The 26,726-nt window shown below is 45.8% G+C and overlaps 1 protein-coding gene across 1 annotated transcript; it reads left to right on the plus strand.

The window, feature by feature from the left end:
• Positions 1-298: 298 nt before the first annotated feature.
• Positions 299-26,266, plus strand: Dnase1l3 (deoxyribonuclease 1 like 3). The gene is made up of 9 exons (XM_041662850.1): positions 299-530; positions 6,147-6,235; positions 7,606-7,695; positions 8,477-8,589; positions 13,152-13,264; positions 16,985-17,142; positions 23,895-23,991; positions 24,252-24,368; positions 25,648-26,266. Exons 1-8 carry the CDS (start codon positions 375-377, stop codon positions 24,366-24,368), a joined length of 933 nt encoding a protein of 310 aa, XP_041518784.1. The 5' UTR covers positions 299-374; the 3' UTR covers positions 25,648-26,266.
• Positions 26,267-26,726: the final 460 nt, after the last annotated feature.

Consider the following 26,726-nt stretch of genomic DNA (forward strand, 5'->3'; position numbering starts at 1 on the left):
ATGGCTCCTTCAGCCCAGTGCCCTCTGGGTGGACACTTCTAAGTATATGAACTGTCAGAAAAAGACATGTCCAGAGATCAAAACTGATCCCCCACCTCCACCCCTGCCCGCTGAGATTACAACCGACTTTAAGGGGACTGGTGCCTAAATTAGGCATGCACTTTCCTTACAAGGGCAAAGAAGACAGAGGCCTCCCTAAAGGCCAACCCATTGTCTTCATTTCCTTGGGGATTAAAACCCATGATCATGAGTTCCTCAGAGAAGTGAAAGTGGCCCAGAGGGATCCAGTAATTCCTGTTATCAGCAGGCTTTATAAGTCAGTGAGCCAGGAGCTGTCTCTTCATTCAGACGGACGACGTCCCAGGAGAACAAAGATGTTCCTGCATCAGGCTTCCTTGCGCTTGGCTTCCTTGCTGCTCTTCTCTCTTGCCCTCCATAGTGCCCTGGCCCTGAAGCTCTGCTCCTTCAATGTGAGATCATTTGGAGAGCGGAAGAAGGAAAACCACAATGCCATGGACGTCATTGTGCAGGTGAGTTGTGTTTGAGTCCTGGCCACCCCTTACACCTTTTCTGCAGCGTCAGACTTAAGGGCCCTGAAATTTGCTCTCAAGATGAGGTAAGGACAGCGGTAACTACCATTGCAATGACTGCCTCAGGTCCTGGTGCTTTCCGTCACATCTTCAGACCACTGTTATCTGATGATATTTCTTCTTGTGTATTCCAAAGGTATTCTAGGAAGGTGTTGTGCCTTCCACAGGGGTGTTGCAAGGTTGCTGAGCAGGTAAACATGATGCTTTTGCCAGAGTCTGGGCAGTAGATAGTTCCAGCTATGTGCTGCTGTTCTGATGGTTTTAGCTGAACATACTGAGTGTGTGTGTGTGTGTCAGGCACTATAAATACATGATCCCATTTGTCAACCTCACGAGCAAGGACTATTGTTCCCCGGTGGAGAAGATGAACTCAGCAGAGTGATGCAATGCTGGGTAGTTCCCGGGAGGAGCATTGAGGAAACTGGTACAGCCTTGTCTGCTTCATCTTTATAATCGTTGGCAAAACGTGCATTCTCTCTCTCCTTCTCTTCCTCCTTTCCTCTCTATCTCTCTCCTATCATCCCTTCATACCTCTCCCCCATTGATCTTCCCCCAAATCAAAATTCTATGCTTTCTCTGCTTGTGGATATTGCTGTTCTTGGGTAATATGACCAATGTCCAGGGAAACTGCCTACATTTTTCTGGAGTCAGTTGACTCTCTGTCCCATGGGCTGATTTATTTTTGATACTTGGACTCTGGTGGAATGGCTATTACTTAAAAACAAACAAACAAACCCAGTGAGATTAGGGATGTACTTCAGTTGGTAGACTGCTTGCTTAGCATTTGTGAAGTCCATCCTTGGCATTGCATGAACCAGGCATGGTGCTGCCCACCTGTAACTTCAGCACCAGGGAGGTAGAAAGAGTAAGAAGGTCAAAGGGTCAAGGTTATCTATGACAATATAGCAAATTAAAGGTCAGCCTGGTCTACATGAAACCCTATCTCAACACACACACACACACACACACACACACCAACAAAAGAGGCCCCCATGTGTGGTGAAAATGACAGCAGCCCTAGGCTCAGACCCCATCTATCCCCAGAGGAACTCAAGAGTCCTTCTCTTCCCGGTGCCTCCCATAGAGTGGGTTCTCCCACTGAGTGGCTGGTAAGGCTGGTGACTGAAGCCCAGCGGAGCTGAGATGAAGCTGGTATTATGCTACTGTTGGACAGAGAGGACACAAGCAGAAAGCCTGCTGTGCTCTTACCAAAATAGTTCTGGGTCCTAGGTGACTCTGTCCTTTAGATGATAAGCAAGAAGCTCTAGACATTGTGGTTTTACCAGGACAGCTGAGCCAAGCCCGTGGGAATCCTAACACCATGGCTGAATGGAGACATCTGACGTGCAAGAAAACGATTTCCCAGTTTCTTCACATGTAGCCTAGTGGCGCCTGGGGACTTAAGTGACTATCTACAGCCCTAACTTATTCATCCCTGGAAATGTTGCCACACTCTTGGAGGCTGTGTTTTTGTACTCTGGTGATTCCGTTCCTCCACACAGCATCTCCTCTGAGCTGTGAGTCCCACCAAGTGTGCCTAAAGTCTTTGTCAAGGCTTTATCCCATTCTCATAAAGCCATTGTGCAAACAGAAGCCAATCCCTTGGAAACCACCAGAGCCATCACAGAGCAGTGGTGGTTGACTGCAAATACCTGGTGCTCGATTAGCAAGTAAGGCTTGTATGGCTCAAAGGTAAAGACACATTTGCCACCAAAAGAATGCAAACAATCCAAGTAGGAAAACATCCATTTTAGTGATGTAAATGTACCACGATGGGGGGCATTATGTACCACTAGAAGTTGTGCTTTAGGAGAGTATCACCATCATTTCTCATGAGGTCTATGCTGGGCAAACTCCCTCTGTAACCAAGGACAACCTTGAATTTCTAAGCCCCTTGCTTCTGCTTTCTGAGTGCTGGGATTAACAGCATTTGCTATCATACATGGTTTATGCAGTGCTTGAGACTGAATCCAGGACTTTGTGCATGCTAGACAAGAATTCTGCCAACTGAGTCAGTCACGCCTCATCTGCTGGTGTGGTCCCTTCACAGCTCCACAGCCCTCTTTATAATTGGTTACTCAGTGGGTGTTAGTAAGCTGAATGCTAAGGGAAGGTGAGCAATGGCCTGTTTATATTACAGACTCCCTTCCTGGCCACGGAATAGCCAAGGAGATTAGCATGCCAAAGGCCAAGGTTCCTCTCTTGTGTGACCCATTGGCAAAGCGCAAGAGTAAGCCAGGGCTCAGATTCCCTTTCCTGAGAGCACAGCCAGATTTCCTGTTGACATCCCTGTTCCTTGCTTACCAAGCACTTCTGAGCCCCGAATCTCCAGCTGATACTGGTTTCCAGTTTCCTTGCTGTCTCTGGGAAGTTTTCTCAGAGAAAAATCTGCAAGATTCTGTTGTCCAAATTCTCAAAATGGCAGAGGTTGAGGAAAAGCCATATTTTCTTCTGGTTCCTGCTTCTTGGGAAGCGACTCCCTGGTGGTCCTTTCAGAGCCAAGCTCTGGGTGGACCCTTCCCTTCAAGCTTTCCTCGGTGCCAGATTCCTGCATGCTCACAGGATGGAGTCACGGTCTGGAGGGCAGATATGCTCTGCACTATGCTGCCAAAATCCTCTGAAAGCAACAGTCTGTGGTGGGGTGAGCATGGCTAGTGTGGATGGGATCCAGATAAGTAGTGCCATTGATGCTCTGAGGGTGAGGGAAGGGACAGTCTGGAGAGGTCTAGAAAGATCTTGGGTGGAGACATACTCACAAAATCCTACCTAATGTCTTTAAAGAATAAACAGCATAGCATGTTGGGGAAGACCTAGGGTTCAATCCACTTCTCTACCACTTATGTGCCTCACCACACCGGGTGGACTTACTCTCTGGTTCCAGTTGTCCCATCTGTAGCATGGACAGGATAACAAAGATGATCAGATCATGAGGTTGAACTTGGACCCAGCACATAACACTGCAGAAAAGAATGATTATCATGTACTCTAAGGCCTGAGAAGGGTGACAAGCCACCCCCATCTACCAGGCCAACCCCAGTGCCTTGGACAGTCTGACACAGGTTCTCGACCTGATGGATGTGTAAACTGAAGGACACAGGAGACTCACCAAGGCCCAGCTTAGTGTCAGACAACTACCAGTGACTGGAAAGGAAAACACAAGATGACCAGGCAGCGTCCCTCGTGCTCTACCCATGCTAGCGAAGGGCAGATGACACAGTGTTGACAAGCTTGTCCCTGATGCAGTCTGTCTAGTGTAGACAAGTGGGAGAGACAAATCATGGGTTGAACCTGGCTCTTCCCAACTAGCTATGAAAACCTGAGAAGTTACCTCAGCCCTCAGAGCATTGGCTTTCTCGGTGATAAAGTAGGACAAGGCTAGGGAGATGCTTGAAGTGAGATGCTTGCTGACCCGAGCATGAGGAGCTGACTTTGATCCCCCAGAACCCATTGTGAAAAGTCCAGATGTAACGGTACACACTTGTCATCTCAGTCTGAGGAGCAGAGATGGTGGGATTGCTGGGGCTCCTTGTGCAGCTAGCCTAGCCTGATTTTCAAGCCAGGCCCCAGTGAGAGACCTTTTCTCAAAGGAAAGATGGAAGACTCTTGAGGTTGACTTCTGGTCTCCATATGTTCTCACATACAAGGGTATATTCACACCCATAAACATAGGCGCCCACCTCCCTACACACACACACACACACACACACACACGTGCACGCGTGTGTGTGCATGCACAGTAATATTAGTAGAAATGTGAAAATCCTTGCCTGTAAAAGGTACTCAACCACAGCGCCTTAGAAATAATAAACTACAGACCACCTACCTAGCTGGCACTGCCCTAAATTCCTACTTCATCCTACTTCCATTGTAAAGGGTCAAAATGGGAATCAAAGAGTGTGAACGTGTGTTTGTCTTTGTGTTTTGAGAAAGTGTCTCACTATGCAGCCCAGGCTAGCCTCAAACTCACACAGATCTGCCTGCTTCTGCCTCTTCACGCTGGGATTAAAGGTGTGTGCTTTACACCCACCGAATGTGTGCATTTTAAAGTCACTTCTGGAAAGGTCTGGTAGTTTCCAGTGACTGAGCAGCATGCTGGCTTGAGGCTGGCACATGGCTCCTGATGTGTACTGCACGGCCAGTGCTGTGGGTTTCACCTAGAATCGAGGCTTCCTGATCAGTCAGTCCTTAGTCCCGGCTTCCTAAAGTCTGCATCCCTGGTCCCGGGAACGTGGACTCCACTCTTCTGCAGATATAACTGGAGATGCTCTGGACATAGAGGCCCAGTGGCTCTCCATGACTTGCTTCGCCCTCGATAGCCACATTCTGTAGAGCTAAGTCCCCAGCATTCCATTACTCAGAGCCACGTGGTCATCCAGGGGTGTGAGCTCTTTCTGCTCCCTGATGGCAGCTCACCCTGACAAAGTGTCTCTTGTATTTTTCCTCCCACTGAATTATTTCTAACCCTTTCAGGGACCAAAGGCTATCTCTTTCCAGGAGTCTTCCCTGATCTTCTGACAAAAGCAATTAATTATTCACAGACATATCCAGCATGTCCATGGCTTGTGACTTTCATTTAGCACAAATTCTACTTTTCTTCCATTATACTGCCTAGCTTCCATCGGACTCTGAGTCTCTGAGTGACTGTATTTTAACAGCTGAGCGTAGTGGAACCTACAGAACTGAGCTGGAACCTTGGCTTCCCCACCTGTATTGGCTGTGACTTTAGAATAATTGCTAAAATACTCTGAGTTTAGTTACTATCTAGATCTAATGGGCTAACCATCATGTCCCTTTTTCAGTGTTCCTGTGAAGTAGGTTCACAGTAAATGTTAGCTCTTATGTTGTTACCACTGTAATTACGCCTTCTGAGATCTGTAGCCTTGTACCTTTACCCATTAAGGTTTAATATGTATTTATTGTTATCACCACTACAACCACTCAACCCAAGCTATAGGATGTGTAGGAGTATCACAGTCAGGAGTGTCTCTGGTTGGTTGTTTACATCGAGATGCCAGTGTGGTTATTTTCGAGCCGTGTGGCTGGATAACATGACCTTGTCTGAGCTTCAGTCTCCTCATCCTTAAGATGGACATGCCAGCTGAGTGTGGCAGTGCCCACCTTTAATTCCAGCACCCTGGAGGTAGAGACACGCACATCTCTGAGTTCCAGGCCAGCCAGGGCTATATAGTGAGACCCTGCCTCAAACAAAGAAATTAATTAAAAAAAATTAAAATGGGCAGAAAATAACTTAAATAGCAACAACCAAACCACTGGGCACATGATTGCACCCCATGTGATCCTAGTTACTCAGAACTGAGGCAGGGGAATCACTTCAGACCTGAAGTTTGGGACCAACCTAAGCAACGCGACCCTATCTCAAAACTACAGCAAACATCAACAAAACACAAAAGAGACACAGCAAAAAGCTGTTCTCAGTTCAGGAAGAGATTTACGTATGCTAGCAAGCACCTGACTATGGTACTTGGAACCCAGCAAGGGCCTGATGAAAGATTTGGTGATTTACAGTAAACAGTCCTGGAAATTCTCTCTCTGCAGATCATCAAACGCTGCGACCTTATACTCCTGATGGAAATCAAGGACAGCAGCAACAACATCTGCCCCATGCTGATGGAGAAGCTGAACGGGTAAATGGGGAGAGGGACGGGCCCCCAGAGAGCTTAAAGTCAAGGGCAAAGGCACCCACCCGACTGGGTCTGCTGCCCTCCTCCTACCTGCATGGTGAGCTCTACACCAGGAATAAATAGTGGGTGTTTAAAATCAGCCCCAGGCCGGGTGGTGGCGGCACATGTCCCAGCACTCGGGAGGCAGAGGCAGGCGGATCTCTGTGAGTTTGAGGCCAGCCTGGTCTACAAGAACTAGTTCCAGGACAGGCTCTAAAACTACAGAGAAACCCTGTTTTGAAAAAAAAAAACCAAAATAAATAAATAAAATGAAATAAAAATTAAAATCAGCCCCAGAACATTTGAGCGATTCCCTGGTGAGCTGGTGGACCTCAGAAGTGGCACTTGGACGGAACCTGAGAAACTTAACTCCAAGTAGAAAGCACGAGTGAGTGCAATGGTTCAGAGCCAAAGCAGGAGTCTCTTGGTTTGTTCTCTTTCTTCTTTCTATTCTAGTGTGTGTGTGTGTGTGTGTGTGTGTGTGTGTGTGTGTTCCATAACACATGTAGAGGTCAAAGAACAATTGGCAGGAGTCGGATCTCTCCTTCTTCCCTTTGGGAGCTGGACACCAAACTCACACTGTTAGGCCTGATGGGAGCATTTTTACCTGTTAGGCTGTATTGAAGACTAAAAGTAAGGATTTCTGATTCTGCCTGGATCGTCTCTTGTCTCTGTGATTCCCACAGAAGCAGGATGAAGCTTGTGGGGTCTGAAATGAGAAGGTCTCAAATCCTAGCCTTGTATTGTTAAATCACACAGTAGGGGCTGGGTGGTGGTGGCACATGCCTTTAATCCCAGCACTCTAGAGGAAGAGGCAGGCATATCTCCGTGAGTTCGAGGCTAGCCTGGGCAGTTCCAGGACAGCCAGGGCTACAGAGAAACTCTGTCTTGAGTCTGGAGAGATAACTCAGCTCAGTGGTAGCTGCTCTTCCAGAAGACCCAGGCTCAGTTCTTAGACAATTGTCTATAACTCCAGCTCCAGGGGACTTGACACTCATGGCAAAACACACATTTGTTTTTTTTTTTTTTTTAAAAAAAAAGAAAGCCTGTCTTAAAGAACCAAAAGGAAGAAGAAAGAAGGAAAGTAAGGAAGGACTATATGTGGTACTATATGCCAGCACTCGGGGTGTGGCAGCAGGAATGTGGGTAGGGACATCTGTGGTACTATATGTTTCAGTGCTGGGGATTTGAAGGCAGGGATGGAGGTAGGGGCAGCTGTGGTACCAAATGCTACTACTGGGGCAGGGGTGAGGGGTTAGGCTAGGGGCAGATGTAGCAAAAATGTGTTTAGAGGTCTGTTTATTTTTCACAACACACTAAATTTTGTTTTGCAGGAATTCACGGAGAAGTACAACCTACAACTATGTGATTAGTTCTCGACTTGGAAGAAACACATACAAAGAACAGTATGCCTTCCTCTATAAGTGAGTTTCATCTGTCTGAACTGAACTCAAGTGTATATGTTGGATCAGGTATGGCAGAATGCCCCTTTAATCCCAGTCCTAGAAAAGGAGAGGTAGGCAGTTTTCTGTGAGTTTTGGCTAGCCTGGTCTACACAGTTCCAGGCTAGTGAGAGTTACAAAGTGAGATCCCATCTCAAGTAAAACAAAAACATTCGATTCTGGTCTCAAAGCGGTTATCATAGCAGTCAGGATCTTGGCTGTCAAACCCATGCGCTGGGACTGGAGCTCAGCTGCTGGAGGGCTTGCTCACCCAGTCCATGCAGAGCCTGGCTTTCACCCCACTTGGAAGGTAGAGGTAAAGGGATCGGACTTCAGGCAACACGGCAAGTTCAGAATCAGCCTGAGCTATATGAGGGGAGACCCTGTTTCAAAACAAATCACCTGAAACTTTCACAAGAAAATCGTTCAATCATTAGCTGGAAAGCACAGCAGCTTTATGACAACTGCTGACTGGCCAGGGTAGGAGTTCTTTGTCCTTTGTGGGGAAGTCCTGGCTCAGCTCATCTGAGCACAGGACAAAGGACTTTCTCTGGTTTCCTCCCATTCTTCTGTTTAATGTCTGAACATTCACCTGCTGTGTCCCAGACAGCATGTATAACTCAGATCCTCAGCTCACGGAGAAGAGCTGATTCTACCTGTTCTTAGGGGAAAGACCCTCCCAAAGTTGAGCCTGCTCTGGAAGCTACTTAAGTCACGACCAAAAAACTCAGTGAGAAGAAATTCTTTCTCCCTTCTCTTGTAGGGAAAAGCTGGTATCTGTGAAAGACAAATACCTCTACCACGACTACCAGGATGGAGATGCCGACGTGTTTTCCAGGGAGCCCTTTGTGGTTTGGTTCCAGTCACCCTTCACTGGTGAGACCATGACCCTGTATGAGTTGCTCTTGAGGTCTCTATGACCAAATACACAACACAGACAGCTCAGAGGAGCAGGGGAGATTTATTTATGTTTTAGAGGATTCATCCATCGCTGCAGCTTTGTGGATTCGGAGACTGTGGTAAGGCGGAACATTCTGTCAGTGAGAACATAGGTCACAGGGCTTCTTCACCTCATGGTGGAGAGGTGTAAGAAAGGCCCGAGGCCCTAGGGATAACCTCGGAAGTCACTCCCCAGTGACCTGCTTCCTCCATCAAAACCCCAGGTCTTAAAGTTTTCACAACCTCCCAAAAATAATGCTGCCATCTGGGGACCAGGCATTCAACACACAGACCTCTGAGAGACATTTCATATTTAAGCCATAACAGCCCATCTCCTGGTGACCTCTCCAGCAGCCCAGGAAAGGGCCCAGCCCTGAGCATGTGTGACGTGCTTGCAGAGTCATGCATTGTCTTATGGGATCCCTGAGGTGAGAGTTAACGCTTGAGAAAAGCAGCTGCCCTGAGAATCCCAAGATGTAGGACCTTTTAGCCTGGATACTTTTCTCAGGATCATTGATAACTTCACCCTCCACAGATTGCCAGAAGGGAGTAAAATTAAACCGGGTGTGCTTTGACCCCTTGCTACTTAGTCTATGTCTAATGGCCAGTTTCCTGTTATTCTTCCATGGACTGCAATGTAGGGACTAGGACTATCCCCAATTCAGATTTGAGAAGACTGGGGTTTTAAAGGCATTATCACTTGCTGAAGTCCAACTATTAGAGCAGATGAGCCAGAATTTTAAGTCAGGACACGGGCCCAGAAGCCCATATTCCCAATCTCCACTAAACTCAATAGAATGTCAAAATTCACCAGATGTGGTGGCGCATGCGTGTACTTTTCAGCATTCAGGAGGCAGAGAGAGAAGGACCAGCAGACTGGGGCCAGCCTGAACTATATTGTGAGACCCTGTTCTCAAAATACTAAGTGCCAAAACTACAGCCTGGTGAAAGCGCTGGTGCCTAGCATGTACAAGGTTCTGAAGTCAATCTTCTGCACTGAAGGAACAGAAATAAAAAAGTCAAGAATTAAAATTAGTGTATAAGTTTCAGCATGTAAAGTCAAATGCTTTTCACTACCTACTATGTGACCTTCTGAGGGCCTAAGACTCACAAAGTCCATGCCGTCATGACATCGTATTGTCGAAGGAATACAGAGTGTGAATGAACAGATATATGCAGAATTAAAGCAGGCCTGCCTGTCTCTATCCCACCCTGGTGAAACTCTCAGAACTACAGAATTAACTATCTCTGCCCTGGGTTAATTAACTTGAGGAAAATAACTTTGGGAAAATAACTATAAGAGAAGTGTGTGAATTCTCAGTAGTGGAGAAGAGGGACTATTGAGGGCAATGAGTGCAATTATCCTTTTATTTATTATCCAATTTACTTATGGCTGAGCAGGGAGAGGCTTCACCTCCAAGTACTTATTTTTTCCTCAAAGAGAGGCAAGACTCTGTGTATTACTAAGTAGATCTGCTTTTCCTGAGCCTCTACGCCCAGTCTTTCCTACCCTTCATCTCTCCCTTGGGTAAAGAGTTTACCCTGTTGTATCAGGACTGAAAACAAATGAGTTAGCAATTTTATCCATTTATCTAACTTTCATTCATGAATTCAATCAAGAAATAGTTTTGAGCACCTTGGGGTGCCCGGTGTTGTACTAGGTAGTGCAGACAAGAAGGTGAATTGAAAATAGAAGCCTGGCGTCGTGGAGTTGTCTCTTGCGGGTGAAGCATAGAAGAGAAGCTTACAGAGGATGAAGGAGTGATAAGCAGGACATATCAAACAGCGCAGAGGGATCTTAGAGGGGTGACTAGTCATGGCCATTAGAGGCAGACAAGGTCTGTTACCATGCAGATGGCTGGAGACAGGAAGGCACCGAGAGTCAAATCTCAGAGGTGGGAATGTGGTGAAGTGTGTAAGGGAATTACCAGAAAGGCAGAGCCATGAGCTGGAGGTGCGGCTAAGGAGTAGGTCTCCCGCCTCCAGGGACAGCCTATAGGTCTGAGGCCCAGCTTCCTGTGGGAAAACAGTATCTTCAGTGTTACGTAAGGAAACACACATCAAAGCAAGAGTAACCTGGCATCTTGCAAAATGGTGTGCCACAGCCCGAGCCAGGTGAGCAACCATCCTGAGGAGCAACATTCAGTTAGTTTTTATTTTAAGGCAGGTGGTGACTGCGTCTCATGCCATTGGTGAGAGGTTGACCACACAGTCTCATGTGATTGGCTAGCTCATAGTCTGTGTAAAGGAGAGTATGGTAGAGTAAGGGCTTGAGAATGTCCAGGTCTTGGGCAAACAGGCGTGCACATACACAAGAGGTTCATAAGATGGCAGAGGTTTATGGAATATTGGCCCATTAGAGGTTAGCTACCTTTGATAGAAAAAAAAAATTTTTTTTCCCTCACATCCCCTCTGTGGGTCTCAAGCAATGTCCTCTTGTAGCCTCTACACATGAGGCAGGAGTGGGATCCAGGCAGAGAATGAGAGGTTGCCTCAGATCAGAGCTCCTGCAGACAGGAGGGCAAGGCCTGGCTACTAGGCCCACCCGGGGAACCACACTTAGGAGCTTTTGGTTCTCACTCTCTTTCTCTCTGTTGTTTTGCGGTCTGGATACAAGGTTTTGCTGTGTAGCCCAGACTAACCCTGATTTTTACAATCCTCCTGTTTCCTGTTTTCCAGAGCTGGGATTAGGGAAATATACCACCGCACCCTGATTATCATCTCTTTGTTTTGTTTTTGAGATAGGGTCTCACGTACTCCCGCCTGGCCTTGAACTCCTGACTCTTCAGCATCCCCCACCCCTTGAGTTATGAAACTGCAGGCCTAGGCAACCATGCTTTGTTTTATGTGATGCTTTGGATCGAACCCAGGGCTGTGTGTGTCTATGCACGTGCAGGTGCCCAAGGAGGCCGGAAGTCTTGGATCCCCCTACAACTGGAGTTCTAGTTGACTGTGAGCTACCCAACATAGGTGGAAAACAAACTCCAATCCTTTGCCAGAACAGTACATGCTCTTAACCACTGAGCCACCTCTCCAACACCTCCATCCTTTCTTGTTCTTTTTTGAAACAGGGTGCTACTATATAGACCAGGCTGGCTTTGAACTTATAGACACGAGTTGCCTTCAACTCCCAAGTGCTGGCATCAAAGCCTTGTACCCCCATGCCCCCTGCTTTCTAATTTTTTAGGTAAATTTTATTATTATTATTATTATTTTCTTCTTGTTTGCAAAAGGACTATAAACTTGCCAGCCTCCGTTTTTTTTTTTCCTTATAATACAAAAGCTAAACATGTTACCAAAGTCCTTGATCAGGGGCCTGGCTCCAGATTTGCCCCCTGCTACCCTGAAAGTGCAGACTGAGACAGTGGTGGTAAAACAAGGAAGGAATTTGATTGTCAGTATGGCAACAGGAAGCAGACAAGTGTCCTAGCCTTGTCCTGGGGGATCTTGGTAAGACCTTGAGATTATAGAGGAAAGAAGAAAAGCCAGGAGGGGTAGAGTTAGACGTTGGTCAACAGTCTTGGTATGATGTCATGTGTTTTATTACTGGCTCCAGGTCCCCTGGAGGACACTGTAGCTTCCTGGGGTTAGAACCGAGGTTTCTGTCAGGGATCGATCTGCCTGCAAGGTTCACTGTTTCTGGATTACATCTCTCTGTCTTTAGCCTTGGGGGATGAGAGACTGGCCATCCTGTTGTCTCCTTAAATGGTGAATGTGTCAGCAGAGTCTGAGCCAGAGTTTAAGGTAGAAGAGGAGACAGATGCAAAGCAAATGCACGGATTCCAGACGTTCATCTTCCTTCAGCCAGGCCTTGGACATCTACAGCCCCAGAAGACAGCTTTAAACAAAAGCAATCACTAAGTCCTGGTTATAAGTAACCTTTATTTATTTGTTATAGGTTATTTTTTCACTTTTTTTTTTTTTGAGGCATTCTCCTGTAGCTGAGGCTGGCCTCGAACTCCTCCTCCTTCTGTCTCAGTTTCCTAAGTTCAGGACTACAGATACGTGCCACCCTATCCAACTGGATTTGTTACTCTTAGAAAGAACGACATAGCCATAAAACATAAATAATTTTCGGTACTCCAAACAAACCAAGAGAAAAAAATAAAGATTTGAAAAAGGAAGGGCAGGTGAGATCACAAAACACACACACACACACACACACACACACACACACACACACACGGACTGTTAAAAAAGAAAGGAAAGGAAGCAGAGCTAGAAAGAGAGAAAAAAACCACAGTGCCCACAGTGCCAGGCGTGACCACGATCACCAGCTTCCTCTTAGCTGGGGAGAGCACAGGTTGGAGAACGGAGTCTTTCATGTCCTGACAACAAGCAGCCTGGTGTCACTAAAGCACCGGAATCTCAGCCACCGTCTCCGGCGCTCTGTCACGATGCCCTCACAAGGCAGCGGTGTCTGTTAGAGGGGCCTTCTTCAGGCAGTGTTAGGGGGCCCTCAACGGGTAGTGTGTCACCTCCTGTTTGTTATTCCTCAGCTGTCAAGGACTTCGTGATCATCCCCTTGCACACGACGCCTGAGACTTCCGTGAAAGAGATTGATGAGTTGGTTGACGTCTACACGGATGTGAAACGGCGGTGGAAAGTACAGGTGAGGGCTCTGTGCTTGTCCCGTTCCCATCAGGCAGCACCCAGTCATTCAATAGGAGGGTGAGGGGGCGGAGTACATGCAAGCTGCAACTGATGTACAGTTTTTCCTCAGCCCTAAACATCCTTGCTAAGGCTTCTCTGGCCTGTCCCTGTGGGTCCTGGGAATTAGTGCTCTGCTGCGTGTATAATGGATGCCAGTATTATTAACTGTTTGGTCCTAAGGCCTATGCACTGTGCTGAGACTACATATGAACAAGTGGACTTAATCCTCTCAATAATCCAACAAGGAACTGGGGAGATGGTTCACTTGATAAAGTGCTTGTCCTGCAAACAGTCCTCAGAAACCATAAAACAAAACCACATACACACACACACACACACACACACACACACACACACACACAGAGAATACTGGACATGCTGGTGCAAATTTACATTTCCCGTGTTGAGGACAGAGGCAAACAAATCTCTGGGACTCAATAGTTAGTTAGTTTAGCATGCTTGGCAAATTCCATGCCAGTGAGAGATGCAACCACAGAAAAAAGAAAGCAGCGGTACCTAAGGACAGCACCCAAGGTTGTACTCTGGCCTCTACAAGCATACACACGTGTACCTGCACTATGCACACCCACTACACACACTAAGTCATTCCACAAGCACACACATATGTGTACCTGCACTGTGAACACCCACCACACACACTAAGTCATCCCACAAGCACACACACATGTACCTCTACTGTGTACACAACCACACACACTAAGTCACCCCACAAGCACACACATATGTGTACCTGCACAGTGTACACAACCACAAAAGGTCATTAATCAGTCCCAATTTATAACTAAGAACAGTGAGGCCTAGGAGGTCAGGAGTGTTTCAGAGGCAAGAGGCAAGATCACAAAAAGGAGAAGCAATGATGGTGTTCGCTCCTCAAGACAGCCATCACCTGTCATTCGGAAGATAGAGACACTGTCATCTGTGGCTCTGCGGGTTTGAGGAAGTGCTCAGACGGCTCTCCTGCCAAATTCCTCTTTTTTCCTTTCGGAATGTGATGCCAAAAGTCCCTCTTTCTCTTCAATTCCCCCACTCGAGGTGCAAAATGAGTCAAGTGTGGACACAGCTGGTCAGAAGTGACCATCAAGAGGGCCAGGGGTGCCTTTCGTTGCTTATTTGTAAGTTCCCGAATAAACGATGAGTCCCCACATTCAGCACGAATACATCGAGTATCTGGGGAAGAGACTGTGGCTGATGGACCTTCAGGAAGGCAGACTGAGGTTTGGCCCTGGGTTATGTTGCTTAATCCCTCTGGTTGTGTGGCCTAGAGCAGCCCGCTTAATTGCTCTTGTCTGTCCCTGCTGTGGTTCATGGTGGTTCAAGACATGTCAGTTGAGCTTGGTAAATCACTTCCTGCTGACTGGGGCACATAGGTTAGGGATAGCATTCTGTCTTTATGCACCTTAATCTCAAGGGAAACCCTAATTGCAGAGGTCAGAATGAAATGCTCTTAAGGAAAGCTCTCAAGTCAGCAATCATCCCAAACAATAGCACAAACAAGGAAATAAGATGTTTCCTCTGTAACTGCAGAATGTTAAAATTCTCTTCCCATGGCCTGTGGGGGATGGGATGCTTCCAAATCTTGGTGGTATAGGGTGGAGAAAAGCAGGTCACTCTCAGGCTGCCTCTCAAAGGATTGAGTTTTGATAGGAATTAGTTTCTGTCCTCCATACACTAGGACACAGAGAGATGTCAAAATAGCCATCACCGCATTGCCCCAGTTAACTTGGCTTCTTGGGAACTGAGGTGTTTGTTCGTTTACATTTGCTGCAGTGTTTATGTGAGGGGATATCTTAGCTGGATTCCAGTATTTCTCGTCTACCTATGCGCAGCAGGTTACAGAGATACTGTGACTAAGATCTGGATGGCACTGTGGGGCAAGCATCCTCTCTCCCACTCCTTGTTCTCACTGCCAGATCCTTCTTCAAACTCTGACTCACTTGGAACCTGTTTGTTCTCTCTTTTTTTTTTACTTTCTTTTTGTTTTATTGAGAAAAAAACAATTTCCGCCTCCTCCCAGCCTCCCACTCCCCCCCCCCACTCCTCTCCCCGTCCCCCCACTCCTCTCCCTCTTCCCCCACTCCTCTCCCCCTCCCTCTCAAGTCTGAAGAGCAGTCAGGGTTCCTTGCCCTGTGGAAAGTCCAAAGTCCCCCCCCCCCCATCCTGGTCTAGGAAGGTGAACATCCAAACTGGCTAGGCTCCCACAAAGCCAGAACATGAAGTAGGATCAAAACCCCGTGCCATTGTCCTTGGCTTCTCAGCAGCCCTCATTGTCCGCCATATTCAGAGAGTCTGGTTTTATCCCCTGCTTTTTCAGTCACAGTCCAGCTGGCCTTGGTGAGCTCCCAATAGATCAGCCCCACTGTCTCCGTGGGTGGGTGCACCCCTCTTGGTCCTGACTTCCTTGCTCGTCTTCTCCCTCCTTCTGTTCCTCATTGGGACTTTGGGAGCTCCGTCCAGTACTCCAGTGTGGGTCTCTGTCTCTATCTCCATCCATCGCCAGATGAAGGTTCTATGGTGATATGCAAAATATTCATCAGTATGGCTATAGGATAGGATCATTTCAGGTTCCTTAAAAAGGGAACACAGATAGAAACTGTAAGTTTGCTAGTAACATAGCAGTGCCCCAGAACCCGGTGCATGAAGTAACTCTGGGCTGTTTCTCGCTGTTCAGCAGGCTGCAGAGCCAATGCCAGTGGGGAAGAGCCAGGTTGTTCCTTCTGGGACCTCTGTCCCTGGCCTATAGATACTCATCTTCATCTGCTGTCTCTGTGTTGTCTTTCCTCTGTATCTCTCTATGTTCTAATCTCTATTTCTCTTACTCAAATTTATTTATTTATTTTTGTCATGCTGGGGATCAAAGCCAGGACCTCCTACTTGCCTGTGCTCTACCACTGAGCAAAACCAGTCCTGTTTCTATATAAGGGGCCACCCACCTGGCCTCATTTTTTAACTTTAATTATATCTTAAAAGTTCCATTCTCCAGCTGGGTGTGGAAGTGCACAGAGATCAAGAGGTGGATACAAGAGAATCAGGGGTCCAAGATCATCCTGGGCTACAGAGCTAATTTGAGGCATGCCTAGATTACATGAGACTCTGTATGTATTCACATTCTAGTGTATCAGGACCAGGAGTTAAAATTGGAATGGATGGGTCAGTGACATGGTTCAGTGAGTAAAAGAATTTGCTGTGCAAGTCTGACAACCAAAGTTATATCCCTAAAATCCACAGTAGAAGGACAGAAGAGAATCAACAAGTTTATATGTATATATATATATGTATGTATATTTATACATATATATGTATACACACACACTACACATATACACACAATAATAAGTTTAAAAGAAACAAAATATATTGGGAGGGGTCCAGTCCAAGTCCCAAAAGACCTCTTTGTAGCTGGGTGGCAGTGGCGCATGCCTTTAATTCCAGCGCTCAGGAGGCAGAGACAGGTGGATTTCTGAGTTCAAGGTCAATCTGGTCTACACAGCAAGTTCTGGGACAACTAGGGCTACACAGAGAATCCCTGTCTCCAATCTGAACAAAACAAAAAGACCTCTTTGTTTACTGGACATGAAAGGTGGGGCCCTTGCCGGTGGCTGACAATGAAGTCATGAATTCCAGTGCTTGCCAAGTGATGGTTCTAAAACATGTCTTTCAGAATTTCATCTTCATGGGTGATTTCAACGCTGGCTGCAGTTATGTTCCCAAGAAGGCCTGGAAGAACATCCGTTTGAGGACTGACCTCAACTTCGTTTGGCTGATTGAGGACCAGGTGGACACCACAGTCAAGAAGAGCACCGACTGTGCCTATGACAGGTAGGAGCCTCTACAGAGGCTGCTTGGTCCGTTCATACCAGGGCAGGCCGACCCCTTCAGCTAGAGAAAAAATCAGTTCCATTTCAGGACTGTTACTACAATTTCTTCCCTGGGGGTGTTGTAAGAAATGCCCCTCTCCCAGTCCCAGTTATAAACCTGGATAGAATTCACCCCCAGGGAACCCATGAGTTTGTTGGCCTAACTTAAATATCATAGGTGTGTGAGTGTTCCCCTGCCAAAATGCCACACCAGGGTCTTTACCCAGGAGAGATAATGACTTTGTTATAGTTGCATAGATAAAGCCTGGATCCTCTAGTCTTCCCAGGCTTGTATACTCTATTCCTCTCAGAAGCCGTGGGCAGTGGGGGATGAGTTGCATGCAACATGTGGTTGGGAGGGGCTGGATTCACAGGAAAGGATCTTGTAACTCACCCCACCCCTCTACGTGGGGATGTAGACAGTCAATAAGCCCAGCTGGATGATCAAGAGGGCACAGCTGACTGCCCATGGCGGTGGTCGTTTGGCTTGGAGGAGATCCCTGTACAAGGATCCTCTGGTTCCCTATGCAGTGCATGGATCTACATAGCCTTACATAGAAGTAGTACTATAGCTTAGCAGTGGCTGGCACTGACTTTGATGTCAGATGGGCCTGAATTCAAGTCCTGACTCTACCATTTCATGTGTTGTGACCAAAACTTAGACTCGTCGTGTCGATTGTATTGTAAGCTTCAGACTGAGGTATTAATAGTACCTTAGACCGGGTCTAGTGGTGCACGCCTTTAATCCCTACACTGGGGAGGCAGAGGCAAGTGGATCTCTGTGAGTTCGAGGCCAGCCTGGTCTACAGAGCTAGTTCTAGGACAGACAGAACTATTACACAGACAAACCATGTCTCAAGCAAGCAAACAAACAAACAAAACAAAACCAAAAATAGAACCTCAGTTGTTGAGATATAATGAGGACTAAATGAAATAACGCATAGAAAGCTTTTAACACAGTGCCTGGCACATGACAAGTGCTAAATACATTTGTATGTGTTTAGATGGCACCTAGATCATTCAGGTAGGTATGGCCACAGATAATTCCTGTGCTATCACCAATTCTATCCCAAACATATACCACAGCTGGTCACTGCACCACCATCACTGGTGAGAGAGACAGCCTACATGTATATCTTAACCAAATCTTTCTGATCCTCAGGTGTTTGATAAATCAAAGCAGGGGAGGTGGCTCGGTATGTAAAGGTACTTACTACACAAGCATGGTGAATTGAGCTTGATTCCCAGGACAAATGGAAGGAGAGATTCGGCCTCACAAAGCTATCCTTTGATCGCACACATTTGTAGTAGCATGCTCCCCAGTATATAAGTAACTTTAAATTTTAAAATGAGCGCATTTAACGCAACAATATTTGTACTTTGATTTGATTTTTTTTTTCTTTTGGTTTTTCAAGATAGTCTTTCTCTGTAAAGCAGCTCTGACTGTCCTGGAACTTGCTCTGTAGACCAGGCTGGCTTGAATTCACAGAGATCCACCTGCCTTTGTCTCCTGAGGCCTGGGAGTACAGGCACGAGCCACTACACCTGACTTGAATACTTTTCAAATTATTACTACACATAAATGCAGTTACATGTGTTTAAATAATGACTATTGTTGTAATTTAAACTTACCCTGGGTTTTTTCTTTTTTAATCAATTAATTAATTTTTGTTGTATGTGCATTGGTGTTTTGCCTGCCATGTATGTCTGTGAGAGAGTGTCAGAGGGAGTTACAGACAATTGTGAGCTGTCATGATGTGGGTGCTGGGAATTAAACCCAGGTTCTTTGGAAGAGCAGTCAGTGTTCTTAACTGCTGAGCCATCCTCCAGCCCTCACTTCTTTCAAGAACTGTCAGCTTTGTTCCCTCAGTCAGGAGGGAAGTGTGGGTGCCCAAAGTGTGTGAATTATCAGGGACTATCCGCAGCACAAACCACAAACAAGTGGGGGAAACACAGTTCCACAGTGCCTTCCGTTCTCATCCCTCAGCTGACTGAGGAAGGAGTCTGAGAAGGTCATCGGCCAGGTGCGCTCACTTCTCAGGCCTCAAGGTCTCCTCACTGCCTTTGTTTCTCCTGGGGTTTCTGAGGTTGCAGATTAATTTTTGGTTTTTATTGTGCCAGCCCTCAAAAATGGAAGCCCAGGGCGAGAAGTTATAGCCTCCCAAGCACCCAGGCCTCTCTTCCCATTTTCAAATGTTTCAGCCAAGTTGGGCAGATGGCACTGGCTTACCCAACCATGTCAGCTGTGGGATCTTCAGCAGGTCAAACCCAGAAACCAAACCACCACTCAGAATTGGGAAAGCTCAGGGCAGAGCCATGGAAGGGCAGTTTTCACTAATTAGGCAGGACACTAAGACCACATAGACCTACCTGTTTCGCTTCCGGTGTCATATGCTAGAGTCCACTTCCTCTTTTTGTATATTACATTTGTGTGTGTGTGTGTGCATGCGAGTGTGTGGTGATGGTGGTGAAAGCAAGTGAGTACAGGTTCATGTGCCTGGAGGTCAGAGAACCATTGCCTTGATACAGGGCTTCCTATTGAATTGAAATTCAATTCTTTTGTTTAAGCTGGCAGTGATGTCTGGGGATCTGAATGACTCTGCCCCAGTGCTGGGGATACAGAAGGGCACAGACATGCCTAGCTTCTGTTGTAGGTGCTGGAGAGTCAAATCTATGTTTTCTTGCTTTAGACCAAGCCCTTCTTACCCACTGAGCCTTCACCCCAGTCCTTAAAGTCTGTTGATAATTTGAATACCACATTTTTATTTGGTGTCATAGCTGCAAATTATCTTTACATTCATTTCCCCCCTCTGTACTTTTCTTTCAATCCATCAATTTCTCATTAAAATAAATGAGCTCATTTTAAAGGAAATATCATGATACTGTACAAAGTAAGACTATAGTATCACTTGCCATTCATTGGTCAAAGGTGACAAAACAGACACCCAGGAGAAAGTGGTTATTCTAGAGAACACTTGGAGGTGGCAGTTTGCTCTCCTCTTGTTAAAATGAGGAATTAGGAAGGTTTCCAAGACAAGCTGGCACCGATCTGAGGTTTTTGCCAAAAAAACAATCAGCTCTAAGTGAAAAGGGACAGAGTAAAACAACATTCTCATACTACAAACCATTGCTGTACTGGGTGGCTCATATGTGAAATGTGTTCTAATACCAGCTGTGTTTGTCGTGCTGGGGCTACAGGCCTGTGATCACAGGGCTAACAGGGGACCGGTTCTGCTTTGAAACTGTAGGTGCCATCCTCTAGGGGAGTGTCTGGCTTGCTTTTCTGTTGCTGTGATAAACAATGTCACCAAAGGGAATCTGGGGAGGAAAGGGTTTGTTGTTGTTGTTTTGTTTTATCTAGTGTGTGTGTGTGTTGGTGAATGTGCGTGTTGCATGTGCATATGTAGGTTCAAGCACCAGGAGATGAGACAATATGTCTGTCTTATTGCCTTGGATAGGTTTTTCTTGCTGGTTATAGTCTATTGTTAAGGGAAACCAAGCCAAGAACTTGAGGCAGAAACAGAAGCAGAGACCATGAAGGGATGCTGCTGACTGCCCTGATCCCTCTAGCTACTCAGCTACTCTTTTTTTCTTTTCCATTTATTAATTTTCTTTTATTGAAAATAGATTTTTTTCATACAATATATTCTGATTATGGTTTCCTGTCTACCTACTCCTCCCAGTTCCTCCTCACCTCTCCTCCTTCCAGAAAAGCAAACAGGTTTCTAAGGAACAATAATAAAATACAATAAAATAAAACAAATCGGAATAGGACAAAACGACAAAACAAGGAAAAGAGCCAAAGAAAAAGCACAAGAAACATACATAGATGCAGAGACACATATGTTCAAATACATAGGAATTCCATAAAACCCCAAACCAGAAGCCATAATATATCTACAAAGGAGTTGTAAGATAGAAGAAAAATGAAGTCCTCGCTTAATATTATGACACAAAGAGCCTCCAAAGATGCCGCTGAGTTTGTTTTGTGTTGGTCATCCACTGCTGGGCATGGGACCTTCCTTTAAGAGTAGTTAGTTTCCTCAGTGAGACTCCTTGGAAAAAACTAAATTTTCAATTGCAGCTGACTCTCAATTGAAAATAGCTTCTGAGTTAGGTAGGGATGGGGGTGTGTTAACACATCTCCTTTCAGCTCTAGGACCCCATCTGGTGCAGAGCCATGCAAGCCCCATGCCTGCTGCCCTGTTGTATCCAGAAAGCCTTAAGTCTTTGTTGTCCTCTATCCCCTTGGGCTCTTACACTCTTTCTGCCTCCTCGCACAGTTTCCTGAACCTAGAGAGAAGGGATTTGATGGAGATGTCCCTTTTAGGGATTTCCCAAGGTTTCTCACTCTCTGTGTCTTTGACTGTGGGTCTCTGTATTTGTGCCCATCTGCTTTAAAGAGGAAGCTTCTCTGGTGATGGCCGAGCAAGGCACAGATCTGTGGGTATAGCAGAGTGTCATTAGTAGTCATTTTATTGCTATGTTCCTTTAGCGGAACAGTAGTATTTGTTGTTTTCCTAGGTTCCTGACCTATTCAGTTTCAGGTTCTTGGTCACTAAGGCAGTGTTGAACATGGGTTCCATCTCATGGTGGGGGCCTTAATTCCAATATGACATTGGTTGGTTACTCCCACAAGCTCTGTGACAGTATTGCACCAGTGTATTTTGCAGGCAGGTCACTCTTACAGACTGAAAGTTTCTAGCTGGGTTGGTGTTTCCTTTTCTCCCCTAGTAGCATGCAGAGTACCTTCCAGTACCATAAACATAAATTAGAGGTAAAGGCTCTAAGTAGGCACCAGCTCTACTTATCTGTGTTCAATGAGTTGTATTGGTGTTGTCCGCAGTAATAGGGTCTAACTGCTGATTTGTGGAGAGCCTTGACAATAGCCTGGCTTGTTTGGAAGTTCCCACGAGACCCTTTTGGCTAACAACTTGATTGGGTGTAACCCACCCCCAGTACTTGAAACTTAATTTGGTGATGAGAAATGTCCAGTTGAGTCACCATTGCCCCCATTATTTGTCAGTTTCATTTAGTACCTTCGTGTGTGTGTGTGTGTGTGTGTGTGTGTTTGTGTATGTGTGTGAATTATATATAACAGGAAACTTCTGCTGTATTAGGTTTCCATAAGATCCCTCAAATGGACCCTAGTTTTAACTGTCCATCCCTGAATTCTCTCCCTCTTTCCTTTCTTTCTTCCCTTCCCCTCCCTGTCTGATCCTCTCATTTCAATCCCCCCACATCATCCATCCATAACTATCTATTTTATTCCCCTTTCCTAGGGGGAATTCATCTCTCCCTTCATACCTTACTCTCTACCTAACCTCTGTGGTTCTACAGAGTGTAGCTTGCTTATCAGGGACTTAACAGCTAACATCGACATAGAAGTGAATAATACTGTTTGTCTTTCTGGGTCTAAGTTACCTCACTTAGAATGATTTTTGCTTAGTTCCATTCATTTACCTACAAGTTTCCTTCCTTCCTTCCTTCCTTCTTTTTTTCCTTTCTTTCTTTCTTCCTTCCTTCCGTCCTTCCTTCTTTTTTTCCTTCCTTCCTTCCTTGCTTCCTTCCTTCCTTCCTTTCTTTCCTTCTCTCTCTCTCTCTCTCATAGGGTTTCTCTGTGTAAACTTGGCTATCCTGGAACTCACTCTGTAGACCAGGCTGGCCCCTAACTCAGAGTGAGTGGTCTGCCTCTTCCTCCCAAATGCTGGGACTAAAAGTGAACACCACCACCACCCATCAGAAATTCTCATTTTTTGATAGCTGAGTAATAATCCATTCTGTGAATGTACTACATTTTCTTTATCTATTCAACCATTAATGAATATCTAGATTGTTTCCAATTTATTGCTTTTATGAATAGAGCAGAAATAAACATAGCTGATGGATGGATTTTCCATTCAATTCCCATCTTTATGATTAAACTGCCACACTGATTTTCATAGTGGCAAACAAGTTTGCACTTTCACCACCAATGGAAGAGTGCTTTCTTTACTCCACATCTTTACCAGGATGAGCTTTCACTTGTGTTATGGTTCTCAGTCATTCTGACAGGTGTAAGATGGAATCTCAAAGTACCGTTGATTTGCATTTCCCTGATGCTGTTGTTGAAGACACTACCACTTTTTCTAGTGTATATTTCTGGCTTCTCTATCAAAAATTGGGTATCCATGAGTGTGTGGACTTATTTCTGAATCTTTATCTCTATTTTATTGATCAGCATGTCTGTTTTTGTGCCAATACCATGCTGGTTTTATTATTATAACTCTGCAGAATAATTTGATAGTGGGGCTAGTGATACTTTCCGCAGTTCTTTACTCATTCGTGAGTGTTTTATCAATGATTTTGATAAACAAAACTGAACTACAGCCCAGACCCACCTGCCTAGGTCTAGTACCACCCACAGTGGGCTAGATCCTCCTGTATCAATTAACAATAAAAATACCCCCCACAGACATGCCCACAGGCCGTCCTGATGAAGACAATTCCTCGAGTGAGGTTCCTTCTTCCCAGATATTTCTAGCTTGGTGACAAGTTTACCAAAACTAACCAGTCAAGGTGGCAAGCTAAACTTAGTTGTGGACACAGAACACCCACTGCACGAAAGGGATAGGCTGCCCAATCAATTTCAGAGTCTAAGTCAGCCCTCCCTTTGATCTCAGAAGTTGACACCTTTGACTAATTAATGTATCTATTTCCTTGTCCTCTCTCTAGGATTGTGCTTCGAGGGCAAGAGATAGTCAACTCCGTGGTTCCCAATTCAAATGGAGTCTTTGACTTCCAGAAAACTTATCAGTTGTCTGAAGAGGAGGTAAGATTACCACCTGGTCTTTCTAGTCCACCAGCCTGGAAATTTGGGAGGGGTGCTCTTGAGTCAAAAGACCTAGAATTCTATGATTTGAAGGCCTGCCAAATTTCCCAGGAGCAGGACCAAGAGCAAGACTCATCAATTCTACTTGATGACCTCAGACATTTCATCTTCCCTCTCTACTGAATTTGGTCATTGCTAAGGCCATGATATGTCCCAGGCATCCCCTAACCCCCAAATCTATTTCTATTTTCCCCTTTTAGGCCCTGGATGTCAGTGACCACTTTCCAGTTGAATTTAAACTCCAGTCTTCAAGGGCCTTCACCAACAACAGAAAATCTGTTGCTCTAAAGAAGAGAAAAAAAGGCAATCGCTCCTAGGTACCATGGCGCCATTTTTTTTTAAAAGTCACACCTTGCTTCTAAATAAAATGGCTCTCATCGGTCTAAACTATCTGCACACTCTGCACACTCAGGAATTAGGAATGACCTGGCTAATTTTATTGTCTATCTAAGTCCATTCCACCTGGAGCCAAGTTGGGAAAGAGTCTTCTGTTATGCCTCTTTGACCCCACACCATCACTGGGACCTACCACTAGTTAGGTAGCAGGTCAAATGTCAGCTGTCAGCCCTAGCTGTCAGTGTTCACAAGAGACTCCAGTTTCCCAGAAATGAGCAGAAATGTCAAGACTCAAATAATACCTCATGATGTCTCAATCAGACTCTGCTTCATCCTGCTGGGGTTGGGCAATTGTAACATCTATCAGGAATGAAGAATGAGGGCCATTCCTACTGTGTTTTCCTGGCTCCATTGTCCTAACTCAATCAACCTAGTAACCTCCAGTGTCACCTGCCGTGCACCGCGCCCCCGTGTCTGCGCTCTGTGCACTGGCACCCAGTTCACGAGCTTCGGGCAAGGGGGCTGGAGGTTAAAATACACAAACACACACAGACAGAGAGACAGAGACATGGGTCATCCTTGAATTCCCCAAGAATGCCCCCTTTATTGTGTTCAGGGGCAGATTATATAGAGATAGCCACGCCCCAGCCAAACCCACCAGAAACCACTCTCCTGCCATCAGGAACTCCTGAAGGTCTCGTGCTCAGAGCAGCTGTAGGCACACAGATCAGGGGATTACAAGAAATTCAGGATCTGGGGGTCTCACTGCTCCCAACAGTCACCCTTTTCATTTTCAAGTAAGAACACAATCCTTTCCCTACCCACAGACCACCCCTTATCCATAGACCACATCTACCCATAAATCATCCCTAGCCACAGCCCACCCCTAACTAAAGCCCACCCCTGCCCATAGACCACACCTACCCAAGACTACCCCTACCCACAGCCCATCCCTAACCATAGACCACACCTACCTATAGGCCACACCTATTCAAGACTACCCGTATCCAAAGCCCACCCTTACCCACAGCCCATCCCTATTCACAGCCCATTCCTACCCGTAGACTACCTCTACCCACAGCCCTGTCCATAAGTCATTGCCATGGCCTGAGCTCAGTCTTCAGACACCATGAAGGTTTCTAAAGAAGAGAAAAAAAAAGAGCAATTGCTCCTAGGTACCATGGTACCATTTTTTTTTAAAGTCACTCCTTGCTTCTGAATAAAATGGCTCTCATAGGTTGAAACTATCTGCACACACAGGAATTAAGAATGGCCCAGCTGATTTCATTATCCATCTGCGTTCAGTCCACCTGGAGCTAAGCTGAAAAAAAAGTCTTCTGTTATGCCTCACTTTGCATTGGATGCTCCAAAAGGGTCTTCACTTCCTACCCCCTTTTCCCTTTTCTCTTCTTCCTTCCCCCAACTCCCTGAAGAGGTTCTACCTTGCATTCTGTCCTCTCCCAAGTAACCCCTGTCTCATATCCCATGCCTCCCTTCCAATATTTACCACATTGTATTTGTGCTGGGGCCAGCACTGAAGCTCACTGAAAGTCCAGGAAGGGCAAGTTCCATTGACTGACTTGGACTTGAGGCTTTGTTCTCCCTTTGCCACTCTGGAAACCAGCAATGTGGCACCATTTTGCTTATGTTTAGGGTGCCCATTTTTGTGTATTTTGCTTTGTTTTCCAGGATATTCTTTCTTTATTCTTTACTTGTACATGAACAGGAGCCGTGAAAAGCAATGGCACTTCTGACTCTACTCCTAGTGTCTTGTCTCAGAGGCAACCTTTTCACACAGCTTCTGTGGTCTTCTAAAGATGTTCATGCATAAATGAGTACCATGTGTAATCTTAAGAAATACAAAATGTATCACACTGTACATATGGGTCTATGAGTTGCTTTTTTTCCCTTAATATACTGGTGACCGCATGACTTTGATATAAGAAAAAAAGGCCACGAGTTTTGTGTTAGTCAGCTCCATCATCCTGACAGAAGCCTAAGATCACCTTTAAAGGAGGGTCTGTGTTGTGACTTGTGTCTCCAGAAATTTCACACACACACACACACACACACACACACACACACACACACACAGAGAGAGAGAGAGAGAGAGAGAGAGAGAGAGAGAGAGAGAGGGCTCCTCTGGTCTCCACAAGTATACATGCATTCAAGAAAAGCACCCATACACATAAAAATAGACAGACAGGGTGGGAGGCATAGTCTCAGTTTCCCTTCCAGGGCATGCTCTCTCACCATGACCCCTAACCAAGCTCCAACTCTCACAAGATTCCCATCTCCCGACAGCATCATAGGTTGGGTACCAAATCTTTCCTACATGA

This window comes from Microtus oregoni, unplaced genomic scaffold (genome assembly GCF_018167655.1).
Source record: "Microtus oregoni isolate MIOR12 unplaced genomic scaffold, Mior012 000013F_ref0000133, whole genome shotgun sequence".
In the NCBI taxonomy this organism is placed as follows: Eukaryota; Metazoa; Chordata; class Mammalia; order Rodentia; family Cricetidae; genus Microtus; species Microtus oregoni.

Bases quoted from the DNA above. Each gene is read 5' to 3' on its own strand.
- Dnase1l3 (XM_041662850.1), top strand. From the start codon at position 375: ATGTTCCTGCATCAGGCTTCCTTGCGCTTGGCTTCCTTGCTGCTCTTC. The intron at 531-6,146 runs GTGAGTTGTGTT...CTCTCTCTGCAG, and splicing joins CCATGGACGTCATTGTGCAG to ATCATCAAACGCTGCGACCT. The intron at 6,236-7,605 runs GTAAATGGGGAG...TTTGTTTTGCAG, and splicing joins CTGATGGAGAAGCTGAACGG to GAATTCACGGAGAAGTACAA.